The 21,673-nt window shown below is 40.8% G+C and overlaps 1 protein-coding gene across 2 annotated transcripts in view; it reads right to left on the reverse strand.

Annotated features, from left to right (window-relative positions):
* The window catches only part of SUPT3H (SPT3 homolog, SAGA and STAGA complex component), an 881,555-nt gene that overhangs the window by 257,413 nt on the left and 602,469 nt on the right, over positions 1–21,673 (reverse strand). For both annotated transcript variants that reach the window (XM_030198764.1, XM_030198765.1), the window contains 4 exons: positions 17,946–18,021; positions 8,130–8,242; positions 4,555–4,662; positions 810–986 (listed from right to left, as the gene is read on the reverse strand). In XM_030198764.1, the coding sequence (XP_030054624.1) occupies positions 810–986; positions 4,555–4,662; positions 8,130–8,242; positions 17,946–18,021 (474 nt within the window). The remainder of the gene's footprint in view (positions 1–809; positions 987–4,554; positions 4,663–8,129; positions 8,243–17,945; positions 18,022–21,673) is intronic.

Raw genomic sequence — 21,673 nt, forward strand, 5'->3', positions numbered from 1 at the left:
CCCAAGATCACAAGGAGCTGCAGTGGAATTTCAACCAAATTCCCCTGGCTGTCAGCCCGGTGCTTTAACCACTGGGTTACTCCTCCATGCTACTCATTTTTAAATCAAATTAAAATTGCCTAGCATACTGTAGAACCTGAAGAATGTCACAATCCTCTCTCTGATATTGAGTAGCTTGTTACTCGTGTATGTCACTGCCTAGGTACAGTTACGTGTTAGTAATAGCACTTTTAGTCAAAATGCAACAGGTTCATTTTAGTAAAATATATATAACAGAATAAATCTAAATCTAAAGAATCCAATCCTTATTTAAAGGAATTTTAGCAAACCAGACTATACAGCATGTACTGGAAGTTAGCTATGATATCTGTTTTGCAAAACATGCCATACAGTCTTCAACATCCTAAGAGTAGATGAACATTAAGATTAAAGTCTCATTTGGCACAATTCTCATAGTGCTCTCTAATTCCATGATCGAGACCAGGTCAGCTACAGACTGACAGAGGATTATACTCACAGTAAACCAGTAATGCTCTTCCTAAACCATCCAGTGCTTTTTGGAGTCATCTTAGATCTAACTTTCTTTGCCTACTGAGATCTCTAATGACCAGAGCATAAAGTGCTATGGATTTAGTAAATTGAAGTGTATGTCTGACATTTAATATAACTTCAAATCAGTAGAAATGCAAACAAACAGAGAATGTGTTGCTTGTCTGAACTGAAAAGACATGCCCACTACAGGGGAACTAGTGCTGACATACTTCTTTGATAATCCAGGCACCATACATTCTCATTTATGTCAAACCCACCTTTTTACGTTTCCTCTGTTTAGTTTTGGTGGAGTCCTGTGCGAGGCCGCCATTTCCCAGGGATCCAGGCTGAATTTTTCCTACATGGTGGACTAGAGGTGTTGGCGTAGGAGGTGGTGTGTTTTCAGGAGAGTCAGGGTTGGTCTTCACAATCGCATGCGGCCCTAGGAGGTTTGGCTTTAAAGTAAGAATACCAAGACGAAAGGGATCAAAACAATCTTATGCAATACTAATTCAAAAGAATAATAATAATAAAAAAAAACCAACACACCAGAATTCAGTGCACAAGACTATGGTCTACAACACTTCACAAAATTAAAGGGGATTTCATAAAACACAAGGGGGTGTGGGGCAAGAACAGAACAGAGAGAGAGTAAGCAAGAGCAGAAGCACTGAGGGGGTAATTCTGTAACTCTATAAAGTAAGTGCTAACATTTATGCATGCACGTAAATACGTAGAATACTAATATACATGTGTGTATGTGTGCACATAGGTGTGCACTTGCCAGATATGTGCCTAAGATCTATTCTGTGACTATGTGCATGTCTCTGATAGTGTATGGTTTGCAGGTGGGTGTTCACATGGGCAGAATACTATGTTACATGCATATCTATGGAACACAGTTGCACACACTTACTCCAGTTCTACAGCTGGAGTAAGTCCTCATGTCTAAGCAAACTGCTCTCATTAGTTGTCGAGAATAGTGGCATATATGAGTATATGTGTGCACATACATGTATATGTGAGTCTATCTAGGTGCTGAGAGGTCACCTGATTGGCACATCCTATATAATAAAACTCACCCTCAATGTTCTGAGGACACTGACGTCAGTGTCACTTCCTTCGGGTTCGAAGGGTTCGTGGTGGTGAAGCCACCGAAATCACTGTCTCTGGGCCCCGCCCTCACGTCAAACGTTATGACATTGAGGGCGGAGCAATGGCATCACAGATCGAGGGCGGAGCAATGGCGTCAGTGGCTTCACAACGAACAAGGACTCAGGAGATGAAGGTGGCGCGCGTTGACGAGGTGCGCAGCAATGGCGTCAGTGCCTTCACAACGACGAAGAGGTGGGTAGGGAGAGGGGTTGGGGAGGAAAACCTTGCTAGCGCCCGTTTCATTTGCTCCAGAAACGGGCCTTTTTTACTAGTACCCTATAAAGAAAAGTAGACACCTACTTTCATTTATACAATACTAGTGTACTGGGTAAATGTGCGCTTATGTACTTGGGCATAAGTGCTTATCACATCCATAGAACTGGTGTAAGTGTGTGCACCCATGTTCTATAGATATGTGTGTAACTTTATGCCCCACCTAGACTCTGCCCATGGGTACACCACCTGGAAACTAAATGCTATTAGAAATATGTGTATAATTATAGAATAGGTCTTAGGCATATATCTGGCAAATATGCACATATGTGCAAACACACATACATGCTAGTATTCTACACATTTACATGCACAACTGACATGTAAATGTTAGCTCCCTGTTTATAAAGTTACTTTCTGGATGTGCAAGATTGAAGAGGTGAGGGAGTCGTAGAAGAGTGTTCAGCTCCAGGTGGGGCTATTCCTGAAGGAACAAGCTGGCAATTCTACTTCCTGCTGCTGTTCCTTCGCTGTGCAATTTTTTATATAGAACAACATGTTCTAAGGAAGGAGGCACTGCAACAGAGACATGGATTGCTTTCATTTCTACTGCTAGAAACTGACGGGAGCAGAGAGATGGAGAATTAAATTACTCTCAGTAGCTGTCTGTCAAGATGGACTACACCATGCCATTGCAGCTCTTTCACCTTCCTTCTTCTCTCTGGGCTGCAGTATTAATGATTTTTAAAACGTATTGACACCTAGAAACAGAATTACTGAATTATTAAAATTTTTAACATGCTCAGCTGACTGAATAAGAGGAGGAAGGTGGGCAATAATGCTTTGTGATAATTTATAATTTCGAAAACAAGTGGTTTTCATTATAAAGCCTCCCGATATTTCAATTATTTTTACCATTTACATCAGCCAATTTTTAATATACCACTAATCATAGTTCCTGGTTTCATGGAATTCTTTAAATCTGACCCTTGCCACAGCATGTATCATAGGAAAACAGCTCACCAGGACAGGTGCAGAAGTGAACCTACTGTATCATACACTTTCCTCCCAGAAGGTTAGTCCCATCCAGAACGTGAGCCCAGGCCTCTTTCCTCCCTTTATGTTATCATTAGTATCAAGTTGATGACGTGATGCACCACAACTAGGCCACTGTCAGTGCCCCTTCTCTGATTGGTTCCTGTAACATGTATCCCTGCCGACTGGCCTCCGCTTCCTATAGAACCACAGAACTCCCCACTCAGATAGGTCTCCTGTGAATCTCTGAGTGCCTCATCATTTCCTGCTTTTTGGTATTTCACTTCTGCTAGTCTCCCAGTAATGAAACTGTTCTGACTGCCCTGACTATTGCCTGGTTTTTGGACTGCCTGCTGATTCATATTTAGTTCCAGACCCAGTACTTCTCCTGCCTTCTCCTTTTATGGGACATCTGGTGTCTACTCTTCCTTGCTGGGAGCACCTTGGGCCTGTTCTTGAAGTCCCCTGAGTACAGAGGGCTGAACCTGAAGAGAAAGGAAATTATTATAGGTAAAGAAGCATGTTGCTGGTCCCTGGTGATTTCAAGTGTGGAGCCAACTTTGGCATGCAAACCATTGTTGATTTGCGAACATTTAGGAGTAAATCTGTCATTTTTCTCAGTGTACCTCCCCCAATCTATTGGCCAGACAGAAAAGACTAACCAGGTTTTTGGAACAGATCCTGCACTACTATATTTGCAATCATGTTTGGCCAAAATAACACCAACTTTTTTTAAAAGTGGTGATTTGGAAACTACAGCCTAGTGAGCTTGATGCTGCTAGGTAAAATGATATAAACTATTATAAAAGAACAAAATTACTGAACACATAGAGAAATATAGTTTTAATGGAAGACAGCCAACGTGGATTTAGCCAAGGGAATTCTTGCCTCACCAATCTGCCACATTTTTTGAAGGTGTGAATAAACGTGGATAAAGTGGAGCCAGTTGATGTAGTACATCTAGATTTTCAGAAAGCTTTTGACAAAGTCCCATGAGAGACTCCTGAGGAAATTAGAAAGCTATAGGGTAGGAGGCAATGTCCTGTTGTGGACTGGAAACTGGTTAAAATGATTGCTCAGATAACTATTAAATATTCTAGTACCTAGGGCAGTGATTTTCATTCATTTTTAAGCTGGGGCCACTTTGCATTCTAATGAGCTGAAGGAGAGATGTCAAATTTCTCCCCATGAAGGGCCATGACACAGGTGATCAGTGTATATCAATGAAATCCATTCCCACTAGCCCATTAGGGGTATCCTCAAGGTTGTGAGCATTTCCAAATACATTCTCTTTTGTCTACTGAGCAACACCTTGTCCTTCAAGCATGAGGCTCTTCCCCTTTTTGCCCTGAACCTGGATAAAGAAACAGAAAGACAATGGGGGCTGCCACTGACCCCCAGGCCTTGTCTTGAAGAAAACTGACCTAGAGTATTATAAAGAGTAAATATGTTCTATCTTAATTATTATTTTTCAGTTGTGTCATTATATAATAAAAGGTTAAAAGGTTTCCTTTATATATTAGTTCATCTGAAATAAAATGCAGTGTTTCAGAAGCATTCATGGATAATTTCTCACTGAGTATTCTTAATAAAAAAGAATTTGGCAATAAAAACATTTACCTCAACAGAACTATGATACTGTATGAAGGTAGCAGATACAGCATGAGTGAATGGGTCATCTGCCTTTGGAGTCATATCCTGTTTGACCAAAAGAGCCAGGTCCACTAACTACAAGAAACAAAAATATATATGGCAAATGAGGCTCACTAAAGTACAATACAGAAGTGAAAAAGAAAAAATAAATGAAAGGATAAAAAACAATTACTAGAACATATTTTTTTCTAAAGATAGTGGCTCAAAACTGTCCCAGTGATGGAGCATAGGACATGCATGTGTTGAATATGTGGAGCTTTTCCACAATCTAGTATTTTTAACTTCTTATGTATTGTGGGCCTGATTTACTTAGGCTTTTCTCCCACTTTGTGTTGTGGGAAAATATTTAGTCAATCAGTATCACTGTAGCACTGGCATATAATTTGGCTTTACCAGATAAGTCTGTTCTCTTGAATCCTGATAGACCAGTCCAGACCAAAGCGGTATGCCCCTCTACCAGCAGAGGGAGAAAGAAAATCAGAACTTTTCTAGTGTCATCACCAGTATAAGGCGTGGTGCAGCCTGAAACCTATCAGTATGGTTATGCCAAAGAAAGAATAAACAAATAAACAAACAAACAATATATACGGTACAAAGATCAAAATATTCCTCTAAGGACACCTCTGCCAATGTGGTTAATCAGAAAACAGAGACATTGAGGCAGCAAAGGTAGAAACACAGGAAGTTGCTGCAACATTGACCTCTTACACTGCAGTTTTCCTATGTGGGCCCTGGACTCGTCTAGCAGGAACATAGTCCCCTCCCCCCCCAACCACAAACAGGCAAAACTTTTTCCCTTGGGCCATTCACAGGCAGCACTTTTTCCTCTCCCCCCCCCCCCCCCCCCCCCCCCGCACCCCCAGGCAGTATTTTCTTTCTAGCCCTTCTCCCCAGAGGCAGCACTTACTTCCCAGGCTTAACTTTTTTTTTCCTCTTGGCCCCCTCCACTGACAGCACTTACCCCCCAGGGGCGCCTCATAGCAATCTGCTGCCTGAGGCTAGGGATGAGATGGCACTCCCCCAGACACCCAAAAGAGAGGATCCTCTGAAAACTCTGATCAGGAAGGAGGGTGAGGAGCTCCACTCACATTAAACACTAGTTAGGCAGTTGCCCCAAAGGAAAAAAAATGCAATTTATATATTCCCAAGCAATATAAAGAAAAAAATACCTGCCAACAATAGTTATAATCAACAAATATTATCAGAGTTAAAATATGTTGCCTGGAACTGTACTATAAAAAAAATACTGACCCCTGACTCTGCATTGTCATAGTGCAAGCATGTATTCTGCACCCACAGGAGACTTCCTTATGCAACAATGGGTGCAGAGTGAACTAGAGCATTTCTGCCAACTGTATTCCCAGACATTCAATGCCAGGCCATGTCCAAGCACCAGAATTGAATATCCAGGCATAAGCAGTCGGATAAAGCATAGCTGGTTAAGTGCGTATTCAGCACTTAACTGGCTAGGATGAAGCACGTGAAGATAGTACTGTGTTTTATGTGGTTATCCTAGCTGGTTAAGTGCTTTATCCCCTTACAACTCACCAGACAAAAATATACAAATTGTGATTATCACCTCAGGAACAGCACACCCTCATCCCACTGCCAGACACTTTGTTTAAAGTAGATGGATTTTTATTTGCGGGATGACTATACAAGACGTTTAGCCCACTGGTGTTAAGTATATCTATTTTGAGTGGCAGGGGCCCTTGCCCCAGAGCCTGCATTAAAATAGGGCCAGACACTTTATGAAATAACACAGAACCCTGCAAAAATACACTCAAATCCTATACAGAAAACTTAACACACCATAACAGCCCTAACCCACGTGGAGGGGTATAATCGAACGGGGACGACCATCTCTAAGGGCGCCTATCTCTAAGGACGTCCCAGCGAAGGGGCGGGGAAACCGCTACTATCGAAACAAGATGGGCACTTTCCAACAGTTATTCCCTGACAAACATGTCTTTACGAAGAGAGCCCAATTTCAGCAACACTGAAAGCTTGTACCTGGTGTACAATTGCATCAAACACCAGCGAATTCTTTTTATGTACCACCACCACCTGCCCCCCAGGACTGTCTCCATTCAAGCCTGGTGTCAAATAAGGGACAGGTTGGAAAGGTAAGTGTTTGCTCCCCCCCCTTCTAGGCTATCAGGTCCCCCCTCCTGTAGCTACACATATAAGAGCTCCCTCAGCAATGTAAGCACCAACTGTAGTCTGTATTCAAGTGTAACCAGTGATATGTGCTAAGTCACCTAGATTACTGCAATGCACTCTATGCCGGATATAAAGAACAAATCATCAAGAAGCTCCAAACAGTCCAAAACACAGCAGCCAGGCTCATATCTGGAAAAACGAAATACGAAAGTGCCAAACCCCTAAGAGAAAAACTACACTGGTTCCCACTTAAAGAACGTATTACGTTCAAAATCTGAACTCTGGTTCATAAAATCATTTACGGAGAGGCCCCGGTCTACGTCAGACCTCATAGACGTATTACCCAGGAACACTAAAAGATCAGCATGCACATTCCTGAATCTCCACTACCCCAGCTGCAAAGGACTAAAATATAAATTAACATATGCATCCAGCTTCTCCTACATAAGTACGCAGCTATGGAATGCATTACCACTCGCCGTGAAAAAAATGTGCGACCTAACTAACTTTCGGAGATCACTGAAGACCAGCCTGTTCAACAAGGCATGCCACAACCATTGGTCTGACCCAGTACAGTCCAGGGACCAATCCTTGGGAGTCCATCACCAGCCACTAGACTCAACTGCTGGGCCACGGGCAGTGGACTGCACCCTGGGCAGTTAGGCCTTATACCAAGAAATCCTACCGTACCAGTTCAACTTATATCATTTGTGGGAGGCAGAGAAATGCAAACTAGGTCCAGTCTGCACCACTACAAGTGATATCACTGGAAGAGTTCGGCCCCCATGCCTCCATTTGCTGGTAGGGGAACATAACCTATTGGTCTGGACTGGTCTAGCAGGATAAGAAGGAAGATAATTCTATACCAGAGTGCGTAGGTTATGAAGAGATTCAGGTGCATATGTTGTGCTGATTTTATATATGCAATATGTGTGCCTACATGCTTTTATAAAATAGCATACAACATGATACCAGGAGCCTGGGAACGGCGGATAGGCTCTACACAGCTATGTGGCTGTGGCCTGCCTTGCAGGGAGCTCGGCCAGGGTTCAGGAGCACCAGCCTGAATGACCTATCATCTGCTAGAGGTACAGAAAAATACTAGAATTTTCCACTGAACATCAGCAGGTTATACAGGTAAGTTGACTGGAAAAGATCTGTTTTCTCTACCTCCATCTGCTAGTAGGAGGAGATAGCACCCACTCGTTCAGAACGGTATAATCCTAGATGACAAGGAAATTGGATTTGGAGCTTTGCTTCCCTGATTCTCATCTTCAGCTCTAACCACATAGCCATTCCTTCAATCTAAAATAGGCTAACACATACAAATTTTTTGCTGCTGAGACTCCTGGGAAAAAAAGTCTTCAAGATATCCTTACCTGTGCCACAGTTTCATAAGCCAGATAGGCTAAAATCTCCATAGCAATAGCATTTGGTTTTATCTCCATGCTGCTACAGTCTAACCAGTCTCGAAACTTTGAGGCTTTCTTGGCTGCCAATTTAAAAGGGAGAATAAATTGAACAGTACTTTTATACCAATACCTATTTCAATACTTAATACACCACTTTTTTAAAGAATGTTAAGGCAGTTTACAATAACCAGACAAACACTGGAATCACGACAGAGAAACAGAGGCAAGGTCCAGAATCTACATATCACGCTGAAAAATCAGCGTTTTAAAAAATTACACCTATGTGTATTCTATAAAGTATGCCTAAATTTAGGCATACTTTATAGAATACACCTAAATTTCTGCACGGTTTATAGAATATACGAGTGTCTGTCTGCACAACTAAATTTAGTTGGGGGCTGTTATGCCAAGTAAAACTTGGTGTAAATGCCAACGCCTAAATTAGGCATGCACCAGGTGTATTCTATAACAATATGCATAGATTTTAGAAACACCCATGACCCGCCCATTACATGCTCATGGACATGCCCCCTTTCAACTATGTAACTTAAAATTTACACACATCACATTACAGAATATGTTTAGACAGTGTCAATAATTCTTTTTAATTGGCAGTTATCAGCACTGATTAGCTTAACTAAGTTGTGCATGCAAATCCAGAATACAACTGGATTTCTGAACGCAACTTAAGTCACACTATATAGAATCTGAGGGTAAATACATAAAGTAGAAAGGGGTATTTATAGCACAACAATTTACCAACACAAAAATGTCAACAAGAAAAAAACTGAGGAAAAGAAAGAGTAGGAAGAAACAGATTAGTGAAGAGAGTGGGCAGTTAAGCAAGTCCAGGAAGGTCTGGGCAAAGAGCCATGTTTTTAGGGATACTTTAAACTTAGGAAAAGATGTCTCCAGACTGAGTTGAACAGGCAAAGAGTTCCAGATGGAAAGCGCTACACACTACAAGCCACATTCTGTGAAAAGTTGAGTCTAACCAGTGCCAAGAACACCTAATATTACAAAATTAGATTTGTACGTTGGTTTATGGAATCTGCAATTACGTCATCATTGAATTTTTAGACCACATTTTGTTTAATTACAAAAACAACTTAACAGAAAGGAAGATTACACAGATAATTGCCAGTCAGATATGTCACTCTGCAAATCAACTGCAGTCCAGTTACATAGTCGTGGAGGCTGAGCTCAGGATAAAGCTCTCAGACATTTGTTTAATGGACAAATGGTTGTGCTCTCATGCACTGTGTCTAACTCAGTATACTAGAAGCCCTATTTGGTATAGGGCACCTAGGTCAGAAACAGAATGTTCAAGTTGGGAGGTCTGCAATATCTCACTTATTTTACAAAAGGCCTATTGAAAATGGAACTTTTGGTAAAATACGTTTAAGGCCACAAGAAATGCAGACAAATTTTACCAAATGTGAAACAAAACAACTATTTTATAAAGACACATGTATTAGCACGTTCAAGTTTCCAAGTTCAATAATATTTACTATCCCACCATATGGACATGCCATCTAGGTGGCTTACAATATTCATCGATAAGAATTAAAAATAAAAATAAGGTGAGTTTAAACACAAGATAGAAAGTGGGGGGGGGGGGGGGCAGAACTCCATTAATTGAAAGAATAAAGACAGGGGAGGAAGAAACATTAGGTAAGTTCTCATAGAACTGCAGGGGGTGACCCAGGTGGCCTTGAGTTAGTCTGCTAAGAAGAATGGCAAAAACTGTACCATCTTGCAGTGCAAAGTTGGTAGACTCTTATTCCAAGACTTAAGCAATTTAGATTAAAACTTTTTTAATGGTGACAACAATGATGCAAATTAAACATATCTGCAAATGAAAACTGCAAGATAGTAGTATAACAGGAACCAACCCCCTCCCCCCAACACACACACACACACACACACACACACAATTCCCTCATCCAAGCTAAAGAAAAGACTAGTTATATTACAAGAAAATACCCAATCAGAAAGGACACTGAAATACACAATTCAATATGAAATGCTACTGCCCATCTCACCCAACCCTCCACCCCAATAAAACCCTTTCCACTCTATCTCTTCAATAAGACATACCACAATGATCCATCATTTGAACCTTAGCGCATTACTGCTTTTACTGTTATTACATTTTTGATCTCGTTATACCTAATGCTTTATCCCACTATGCTACTCATGTTCTTATGTAATTATTAATTGCATCTTTACTCCGCTGTGGCGATAACCAGAGCGGAATACTGTAAGCCACACTGAGCCTGCAAATAGGTGGGAAAATGTGGGATACAAATGCAATAAATAAATAAATAAATAAATAAATAAATAAATAAGATTTATAAATTATGTTTTGAATATTTCTATAATGGTTCTCTCACATTAAGGGGAAAAGTCTATAATTGGTGCCACAAGTTAGCTACCTAGGTGTAGCGTGCTGAGCATGAATTGTATAATGGAATCTGGGCACCAACGTTCTGTTTTAGAACACTAGTCTAAATCAGCAATGTACATGTCTACATTTAGGCATGCCCACTTATGCATTATCAATAGCAGGCATAAATGTGTGTGCCAAAATGTGGCACTTAAGTGTAAAACCTATGTGCATAAATGCTGGACCCTCCTATGACCTATACATGCTCCTGCCCTGTGAACGCCCCCTTACATTTGTGCATTAAGCAAGTTGCACATGTCATTTATAGAATAGCACCGCACATACACAAAGTATGTACACATGTAAATGCTGGTATTCTATAAATTTTAGTGTCAAAATGACACTTAAATTTAGGCACTATAGTTACAGAATGAGGGGGCAAAAGCATATGAATATGTTGTGCAGATTGGTGAAACAGTCTCCTACTTCAATAACCTTTGAATTGTATAGCAAGCAGAATGTGAACAATATACTAGGATAAGAGTGTGCGTGTGTGGCTGGGAGGGGAGGTGACATTATGACTACAAATACATTCTAATGTAAGCTCCACAGTCAGTACTCTTCATGGGATGAGCTGAAGACTGTAACTCAAGGGTAAATCTACGTAAAGCAAAAGACTGTTTTCCCTATCTTCTAGCACAAAATCTTTAAAAACTGTGTTTTATGCATTTTTTCAGATGTGCTGCAATAGTCACTTGAAACTATATCTGTAATTTAAATCCTTAGTGAATTAACCTCTCAATATGATTTATTTATATCATTGGATCCAGGTTCAGAAGATTTTAATGTTTTTTTTTTTATTTTATTTTTTGTAAACTGAAGATTTACATTTGAGTTAGGGCTTGATTATAATTTTTAGGTTTATAAATGGCATTGTCACAAGCCTCTCATTTGCTCAAATCGCCCTATCTGAAGTACCATTTACTTAATGTTTCACAGATGTATGTTGCAAAATTACAACCGAGTGTACAGACGGCACTGAATTAGAAAAAAAATGGGACCAGAGAACATGTTTTCTTACATTTACTGGCATTTACACTGCTTGTTATTTATGATTCATTTTATTTGCAGTTTATGATTTAATAATGAAATATTCATTCAACTGAAATGGGTCTTTATTTTCGATAACTTATTTGCACGTCATTTAAAGATACCATTGTGTTTAATCTTTTATTGTAGGGTCATGTGCTGTTTTGTAATGAATCTTTAATCACATTCAGGCTCTCTCCTCTTCTATGACCTTTAACTCTGAAACTTAGTCATCTTTTAACTGTTGCTGTAGGGATGTCTTGATACATAACGAACTCCATTCATTTACTGCCCATTATAGTTGTGGACTACAAATGCCTCTATTAAATTAGTGCTGGTAAAGCTCTAATTCTGTTGTTATATTATTACTGCAAGAATGGCACGTGTTGATGATTTGGGGCAATATTAAAGATAAAAAGCATAGTAGGGTGTTACGATTTAAAATAGAAAAGACTCTTCCATTTTATGTGTGGTGCATGCATGCATGCAAAATTGAGAATGAAAACTGACTACCATTAGCTAATTTTAGAAAGCTTAAATAATCAGTCATGCAACTATACTCTGCCAATATCTCTACTGTGCATAACAGTAATAAAGAAAACATGTTGTGGAAAGCCATTTAGTCTGAAATGTGAGCAGTTTACAACCCATTGAAAAACACAGCAATGCACTGGCAAGTGAAAGATCTGATAAACTGTACAGTGAAGCACTTATGGTAACGAGAAAAAATAAAATTCATAACAGCGTATCCACAGTTACCCTACTCCCCCCTTTGTGATCTTCTAGGCCCAAATAATTTATTCTATCTCTTTTAGAAGTCCTTTTACTAAGCCAAGGTAAAAAGTGGCCTGTGGTAGTGCGAGCGCGTCTTTTGGGCATGTGCTGGGCCATTTTTTTTACTGCATCTAGGAAAAAGGGCCTTTTAAAGGGGCCAGAAAATGGATGTGCGCTAAAATTGAAACCAGCGCATATTCATTTTCAGCCTGAGACCTTACCGCCACCCATTGACCTAGCGGTAAGGTCTCACACGCTACTCGCACAGTAAGCATGCAGTGCATGCCAACTGCCATTTACCGCCGGGTAGGCGCCCCGCGGTAGAAAATAGAAAATATTGTCTACCGCATGTTTTTGGCATGCACCAAATTCAGAATTACCGCCCGGGGCATGCGGTAGCCGGGTGGTAATGCCAATTTGGTGCACGCTGGATGCGCATAGGCCCTTACGCGCCTTTGTAAAAGAGCCCCTTAAGCTCCAAAATTCTTCTCTGCTTGGCACCATTTTCATGAAAATTTTAATGTAATTTTCATAACGTCTTTTTATGGTGATCTTTGCTACTACAAAAATGCAGATTTAAGTGCTGTAATGGTTATGTTTTCATTCAGAAAATGAAACATTTGTGATAAAAAAGTTAAACAAGGATTTAATGACAGTTCCTCATATGTCAGCATTGTACTTATTTGAAGGCATACCTCTCTGGTAACAAGGAGATTCCAAGGCATTAAAGGGGAGGGGGGGGGGGGGAGGCAATTCTTTAAGTGGTGGGTGCTACCATTTAGGCGCCCCGATGACACATGTGACAGCCTATTCCATAATGGCACCCAGATTCCAATATAAAATACTACTGTAAACCGGTATCAGTGTTTCTAATATTTACGCAGCCACAGTTATACCACCCATAGAGCTGGCATAATTGTGGGCACAATCTATTATGGAATTTCCTCCCATCTCCTTTGTCATTTTCAAACACCCCACAATTCTACTGTAAGATCTCTATGTAAAGCCAAGCGCTGGAATCACGTCACCCCTCTCTTTGTTCGTCTGCATTGGCTAACTGTTCGCTATAGATGATAGTTTAAAGTTCGGAGTCTCAACCACAAGGCTCTTCACGAGGGGCGTAGCGAGACCTCAAAGGGAGGTAGGCCAGAGCCCAAGGTGAGGGGGCATATTTTGGCCCACCTCCCCACCATCACTTCCGCCCCCACTGCCACTGCAAAGGTACCTTGGCTGGCAGGAGTCCCCAACCCCCGTCAGCTAAAGTGTTTATCTCGCGCTGGTCTCACATTGCCTGGTGCCCTGTTCTGTTTTCGGTTGCTGTGCACGCTCATTTTTTTTTTTTTAATTTTAAACCAGATGTTTATTAATGAATCCAACAAGTGTACATTGTACAAAAACAGCATAACATAACATTACCAAGCATTTTAGATTCATCTGCAGTAAAGGTTCTACAATGGTAGGAACCCCTACAGTCAACCGAATGTAGTCCAGTCATATTTGTTTTATACATAGAAAGTGCAATGAAAATACATACTTAGAAAACATAAAGAAACCAACCTAACCCCCCTCCCCCCGCCCCCACAAGGTTCGAACACATTCTAACAAACACATGTCCTAGCATGCTCAAGTCACCCCCTAGATACAAAAGGAGTCCATATCTTCGTCCACTTAGTCAGTGTGTTTTTCTCCCGTGCCAGTAAACGTTCCTGTTCAGCTATATATTCTAACATATATGTCCATTTCGCTATTGAAGGGCTGTTACACTGCTTCCAGGATCTAGCGATGGTCACACGACCTGCACAGAAACAGGCTCGCGCCAACGCCGTCCCTTCTGCAGGCATCCCCAAAATAGACCGGTTAAACAAAAATATTGCCGGGTCCCAAGGGATACTAGATCTGACCCACACTTGGAGTCTGTTCTGGATCGTTTTCCAGAATGCTTTAACCTTCTTGCATGACCACCAAATATGGCCCAGGGTACCCAATTGCCCACAATTCCTCCAGCACAAAGGTTGAACCTTTGGGAACATTCGGTTCAGTCGTACTGGTGTTAAGTACCAGCGGTACAGTACTTTAACACTGTTCTCCTGGATGTTAACTGCAGGGGAAACACAAACCGAAGTCCGCTCCATGCGCTCCCACTCCCCTTCTTCATATGAGGTACCTAATTCTTTTTCCCAACTTTTACGGTGTCTGCATGGTGTCGGTAATGAATCTCTCAGATACTTATATAACAAAGAGATCAAACCCTTGGAACCCAAATCTCTTACACACATTTCCTCTAAAAATGTCACATCCCCAAACAATTTATCCCTGACCCCTGAGGTACCAAGAAAATGAATAAGCTGACAGTAAGCATAATTATCCCTGGAGGGCAAGTGGTATGTTTCCGCCAATTCTCCAAAAGTTATAAAGCTTCCTTTTTCCACCATTTGTCCCCATAAATCTAAGCCTTGTCTTTTCCAGCTCGTAAATGCAGAGGTAGTGCACCCCAAAGCAAATGCCATATTGTATGCTATGGGGGACAACCTAGAATTATGAAAGTTTTTCATTCGCTCCATCTTATCCCAACATGTTAATGTAAACTGAATGATAGGGCACAAATTTAGCCCTAGGCGTCTATGCCTAGGGGGCAGCCATAGCAAATGGCCCAGTTTCAATGGGCTACGGATCATGTATTGCTCCAATTGCACCCACAGTTTATGTACCGGCTCTTGGAACCATTCTACTGCTGCCTTAGCTTGGGCTGCTCTATGATATAATACCAAATTGGGGACTCCCAACCCGCCTCGAGCTTTCCGAGCCCTGTACAGGACAGAACAAGGAATTCTAGGATGGCCTCCCTGCCAAACAAATCTAAGTATCTGGCGTTGCATGGACTGGAGTACTTGTTCTGCTAATGGCAATGGAATAGCCTGAAAAAGGTATAGCAGCCTAGGCAAAACATTCATCTTCACGGTGGCAATCCTGCCAAACCATGACAAGCTTAAAGAATCCCACCTAGCTAAGTCGTTTTGTATCGTTTTTAATAAGGGAGTATAGTTGGCATTATTTATGTCTTCGAGGGAACTAGTAATAAAAACTCCTAAGTATCTTATACCCTTAGTCGTCCACTTCAAAGGATAAAGATGTCGACAGGTGCAATAATCCCTATCTACCATATCCAAAGCTAGTGCTTCTGTCTTAGTCATATTAAGTTTGAAACCAGAGACCTGACCATATCTGTCCATCTCCTGGAACACTTTCGGTAGGGATTCCAAGGGTGACGACAACGTCAGTAGGACATCATCGGCAAAGAGAGCAATTTTAGATTCCCACCCTCCGACCCTCACCCCTCGTATTTCAGGATCAGTCCTAATATTGTGAGCCAGTGGTTCCATTACAAGGGCAAATAATAAGGGCGAAAGTGGGCATCCCTGACGTGTACCTCTTTGTAACTCAAAGAAAGGCGATACCTGACCATTGATCCTGACACATGCTTTTGGGTTGGAATATAACTCCCTGATCCAATTACCAAAATAGGGCCCAAAACCAAACCGCTCTAATATACCATGCAAAAAGGCCCAGTGTACTCTATCAAATGCCTTTTCGGCATCAATACTAAGCAAGCAGCAGGGTAACTTACGTTGTTTCGCTATATACATAGTGTCTAATATACGCCTGATGTTATCAGAAGCCTGTCTATTAGGGACAAACCCCACCTGATCAGGATGGACCAGAGCTGGTAGAACAGAGTTCATTCTAATAGCCAGCACTTTAGCCAGAATACGGACATCAACGTTCAGTATCGATATAGGGCGGTATGATGCACAATCCAGAGCATCTTTTTGGGGTTTGGGAATAACTGCAATCCATGCATCTTTCATCGTGGGCGGAAGATCCCCACCAGAGCGCACATAGTTAAAAACCTCCGTCAAAAGAGGCGCCAATTGAGGCGCAAAGGTCTTATAAAATTCACCAGTGTATCCGTCCAAGCCGGGTGACTTGCCATTTTTCAAAGTTTTAATGGCTACCCGAACCTCCTGCACCTCAACCGGAGCCTCCAATACTGCTTTTTGCTCTGGGGTAAGAGAGGGTAGATCCAACGCCCCAAGATATGAATGGATAGCCTCATCCCTTATGGACAGATCCCGGGTATATAGCTCTGCATAAAAGTTACAAAATCTGTCCCTGATCTCTTGGGATGTTCTAAGAGTATCTCCACCCCGCCCCTTAACTCGAAAAACATTACGTTCAGCTTGCAATTTACGCAATTTTAATGCCAGTTGTCGACTGATTTTGTTACGCTCCACATATCCACCTAACCTTAACTTGTGCACGCTCATTTTAATGAAACTGAACATACATGCCAGGCAATGTGAGACCAGCGCAGGACAAATGCTTTAACTGGCGGGGGTTGGGGACCCCTGCCAGCCAAACCGGGGCCCCAGAGTCAATTTTCGGGGGCCCTGGCCCCCATGGCCTCCCGTAGTTATGCCACTGCTCTTCACCTTGGCTCCCCATCCTATCTTTCTTTTTTACAATCTCTTATACACCATCTCACCTGTTGCATTCTCTTGAATCTCAATGACTGGTGCTTCCTTCTCCAAAGCTAGCTCACTATGACTCTATTTGTAGTTCTGCTTATCTGAAATAATCTACTACCATATCTCAGGTTGGAACTATCCTTCCCTAAGTTTAAAGCCCTTCTAAAAGCAAATTATTTTGAATTGGCTTTCAGTGTTTCTTTAATTTCTAGGTCTTTCTAAAAGTTATTTTCCTTGCGCTCTGATGGACTTGTATTGTTTCCACGGTCAGGGAAAGAAATAAGTGATATAGATAAGGAATAAGGATAAGTAATGCAGATTATGGTTGCTCAACTTTTATTGTATGACTGGTCTGTATCTTTTCTATTTTTATCTGGTGTTCTTTTCCAAAGAATTTTTATGATTGTTTTATTGTGAGCCGCTATAACCTGTGTTCAGTAATGGCGGGCTTTCAAGAGATGTAATAAACATAAACATCTTAATGCGGTAGGGACATGTATAACAAAGTATTCTATAAGTTACTTGCATAAGTAGCAATCCCGCCTGTGTCCCACCCATGCTCTGCCCCTTGTACGTCCTCCTTGCATTTGCATGCTATGCCATTTAGGCACCCTATTGCAGAATGTCACTTAGGTAGAATTTTAACATTTACATTCATATGTGCAATGTTAGTTTATTCTGTACATTGTTGTATGTAACTCATGTGTAAACGTAAGTGTCCTGTTGTAGAATTGTCCTTTGAGGCTGATATGGATGTATCTAACAGTTGGTAAATACTTCATAAAATATGATATCTGATCGCATAACAATACTGAATTTTATTTTTTAATATAAAAAAATGAATACAATTCTATACTTAAAGAAAGAAATACGAGTCCAGTAGATCACAAGTATGGTATTAGAGGATATGAAGGTCCTTTCACTTTAATAAAAATGCAATGAATAATAACGTCTTGATATTTGAGGTATCGGACATGTTTTTACATTCTGTTGGAGAATACTTACAAAAACCCAGCTGTCGGCTTTCACAGAATTCTGCATACTGTGCCGGGTCCATCATTCTAGTTTGTTTTTCTGCCCGCTGAAACAGGACAAAAGGTGTAAATAAGAGGAAAAATAAAAAAAACAACAACATAACACGCTGGCTATCTTAGCATCCCCAGAAATATATGTAATTTTACTAAGCTTTTTATGCATATGAAGTCCACAAGTCCCAACCACCTGCCCCCAAGTCCATACATTGGAACACCTCTGCTTGTCGATAGAAGTATGCCCAGAATGGCTTTTTATGTATACTTTCAACCATATATAATCCAGCCAACTTTAAAAGAAGCCATATCTGTGCATAAACATCTGCCCAATCATGACAGATTTCATATAACACAGTGCTTATCTAAAAGTTCCAAAAATGGCACCGTTTTATGCTGCTATCATAAGCTCCTACAATGGACCCCACAAAATTTACGCCTGCTGAAAAGGTGTAAATATGGACATGTATTCTATAGGAGCATGCAGTGAGAGTCTATTCTATAACAGATATGGATGTCCAGATTCTGTTACAGAATACTAGTATAACCCGAGATCCTGCAACTTACATTCATGTGTCTGCAGTAATACAAGCCACAGAGCTAGCATAACTTCAGCCATACAAGTGTAACAGGGATACATGTAATTTACAGTATTTTGTAAGTTACATACGTAAGTGGGGTCCCCGTCCATGTGTATGTCCCCTTGTATTAATTACAACAAAGCAAGCAAAAAAGAAGCAGAAACTGGGCCTTCAGGATTGAGGAAAAATGGAGTCCTTTAATATCACAAATACCCGACACGGGCCGTGTTTCGGCGTACAAACGCCTGCATCAGGGGTCAATAAACTCCTATCGGTCAACTTGCAAACTGTAGCACAAGAGGTGAGTAAACCGATCGGGGTAAAACTCAAATTCAAAAAAACAAGTTCTTTCCCAACAGAAACTCTGGGTCACAACCATATAGAGTTGTACCTGCAGCCCACCACCCACTTGCTAGGACTTTTGGTGGCATCAGAGGAGAACACTACCAACTAAGGTAACTTTTTTTGTCTTTTTTACATCAAGTGCTCTGCCTGATTTTTTTTTTTTTAGTTTTTTTTGTTATTATAATGTTATATTACTGGGCTGTTTTCTGTAGTAGAAGGGAATTAGTTTATATTTCTTGTTTTAGGGAACTTGTTTGCTAGCTTGCTCTAGGGCTCTTTATTTTTTACCACCACTTTGAAAAGGGAGGTAAATTTATTATTCTCTTTGAAGTCCAAGCACTTCTGAGATGTCAGTTCCCTCCCCCCCCCCCCCCCCCATCTTCCAAATGTTGCTGTACAGAGCCACTCATCAATTAGCTCATTAGAAGGGGAATCAAGGAGATAAATACTTGTTCTCTCAACAGATAACTAAAATTTGGCTTAATTATATTTCTTGGGGCTTTAACTAACAGAATCTGAAATGTTGAAGTAAGCCTACAAAAGAAACACAATAAATTTCAAACATCAGACACATAAAACACATTTCTGAAGGCTGAATGGATAAGATAAACCACAGTATACCCCAATAACCTGTGAGGCAACAGGCAGGGCTATACACGGAGAATTGGAATATAAAAGAGGCTAACTCCTTCCATTGACTTACAGAGCAGCTGAGGAAAAGGTAACTTTTTTTCTCTCTGCTTTCAACGGGTGCAAAAACTCCTAAAACTGAAGTATGGATGGGTAACACTATCACCAAAGTTCCTGCCTCTGCGCAAACAAAAACAATTCAAAACAGCACCTTCCCAGTACTCAAATACAATAAATCTATACTGAATAAAATATAATGCTGATTGTGTCCGGTACTAGCTGATTTTTAGAAATTTTTTTTTTTTATGATTGCTGTTTTGTATTGATCACTGACTCATCATTTTGCTTTTTGCAGTGATGGTGAAAGAAAGTGAACCCTGAAGCAGAGCCAGTGCTCGAAATGTAGTACTTCCTTTGTTTCACTAAGATTTATTTCATTTCACTTTATTGTTATTCATTTGAATGATGGATGATGAAACATATACTGGGCAAGCCATAAGATTTTGTATTTGGCTGGATTGGTATTATAGCCCTGATGCTCATGATTAAAAAATATATTTTTTTCTGTGAAGATTTATTGTACTTGACAACTGAGAAGATGTTATTGTGAATTATATATATTTCCTACACCAAGGGCCCTGTTTTTTTTTTTAGTTACATTTGTACCCGCGCTTTCCCACTCATGGCAGGCTCGATGCGGCTTACATATTGTATACAGGTACTTATTTGTATCTGGGGCAATGGAGGGTTAAGTGACTTGCCCAGAGTCACAAGGAGCTGCCTGTGCCTGAAGTGGGAATCGAGCTCAGTTCCTCAGTTCCCCAGCACCAAAGTCCACCACCCTAACCACTAGGCCACTCCTCCTCTGTTTACTAAGGTGCACCAGCGTTTTTAGTACGCACACTTCATGAGGTATCAAGGACCTCCAGAAGAGCTGAAGAAGAAGAAGCTGTGCTGAAAGATGACAGCGGCACACAGATCACTAGACTCTACAGACTAGACACTGTGACGCCACCTTCCCTTGGACTGAAGAACTAGTATGCTGCAGTGCAAATGGAGGAGGTGAGAATATCCCAGGGATAGGAGGAACTTAAGCTGGTTGGTGATTCCCTTCTGAGAGGTATAGATGTATCCATCTACCGACCAGACAGGATGTCCTGAGCAATGTGCTGCCTGTCTGATGCCAAGATTAAAGAAGTTTTGGAGGTTTGATTAGGCTCAACAATCTCACAGATTGTTATATGATGCTGCTCATCTATGCAGGCATGAATGATACAGCTAGGTATCTTGCTGAACTTATCAAAAGAGACTACATGGCTCTGGGAGAAAGGGTGAAACAGACAGAAGCACAGGTGCTGTCTTGTCAATGCTCCCTGACAAGGTTATAGGCCAAAGCAAAGAAGCTCACATCCTGAAGATGAATGTGCAACTGCTAGATGTGTCATCGAGAGCATTTTGATTTCCTAAACTATGGGGGTGATTTTCCAAAAGCTAGTGAGCAGAGATGGTGTCTACCTATCAATAAATACAGACTGTATTTTGCAGCTATTGCAAAATACAGTCTACTAAAGAGGGCTTTAAACTAGAATGCCTTAACAAAGCCTCCAGGTAAGTAACACATTAAGGGGTACAGTTATCAATGTGGGCTACCATTAAAATGTGTTATTTTATCATTAACTCGTGCTATTTTAGCAAGGTACCATTTTACTAAAAACCAATTATCTCAACAGAAATGAGACAAAAAGGTCAACATTTTGAAAGCTGTATGGGAAATAAGGTTCAGGATTTAGAGGCTGTAATGGAAGAAACAGGCTGACTTAGATTTAGTGGCAGTCACAGAAACGCAGTTCATGGAGAATCATGACTGGGATACAGATAAAATAGGCTATAATCTATTCAGATAGTACAGGGTGGGAAGAAGGGAGGAGTAGTGGCATTATATATAAATCAGTTTAAACTAATGTGATATACTTCCTGACAGGCAAAAGTAGTGGATAGAGATTTAATTGGGACCACTGCTTTTAAACATATTTATAAATGATCTAGAGATGGGAATAAATAGTGAGGTAATTAAATCTGCTGATAATACAAAGTTGTTAAATCACAAGAGGACTGTGAAAAATTGCAAGAGAACGTTACAAGACTGGGA

The sequence above is a fragment of the Microcaecilia unicolor genome, chromosome 3 (assembly GCF_901765095.1).
Source record: "Microcaecilia unicolor chromosome 3, aMicUni1.1, whole genome shotgun sequence".
Lineage (NCBI taxonomy): Eukaryota > Metazoa > Chordata > Amphibia > Gymnophiona > Siphonopidae > Microcaecilia > Microcaecilia unicolor.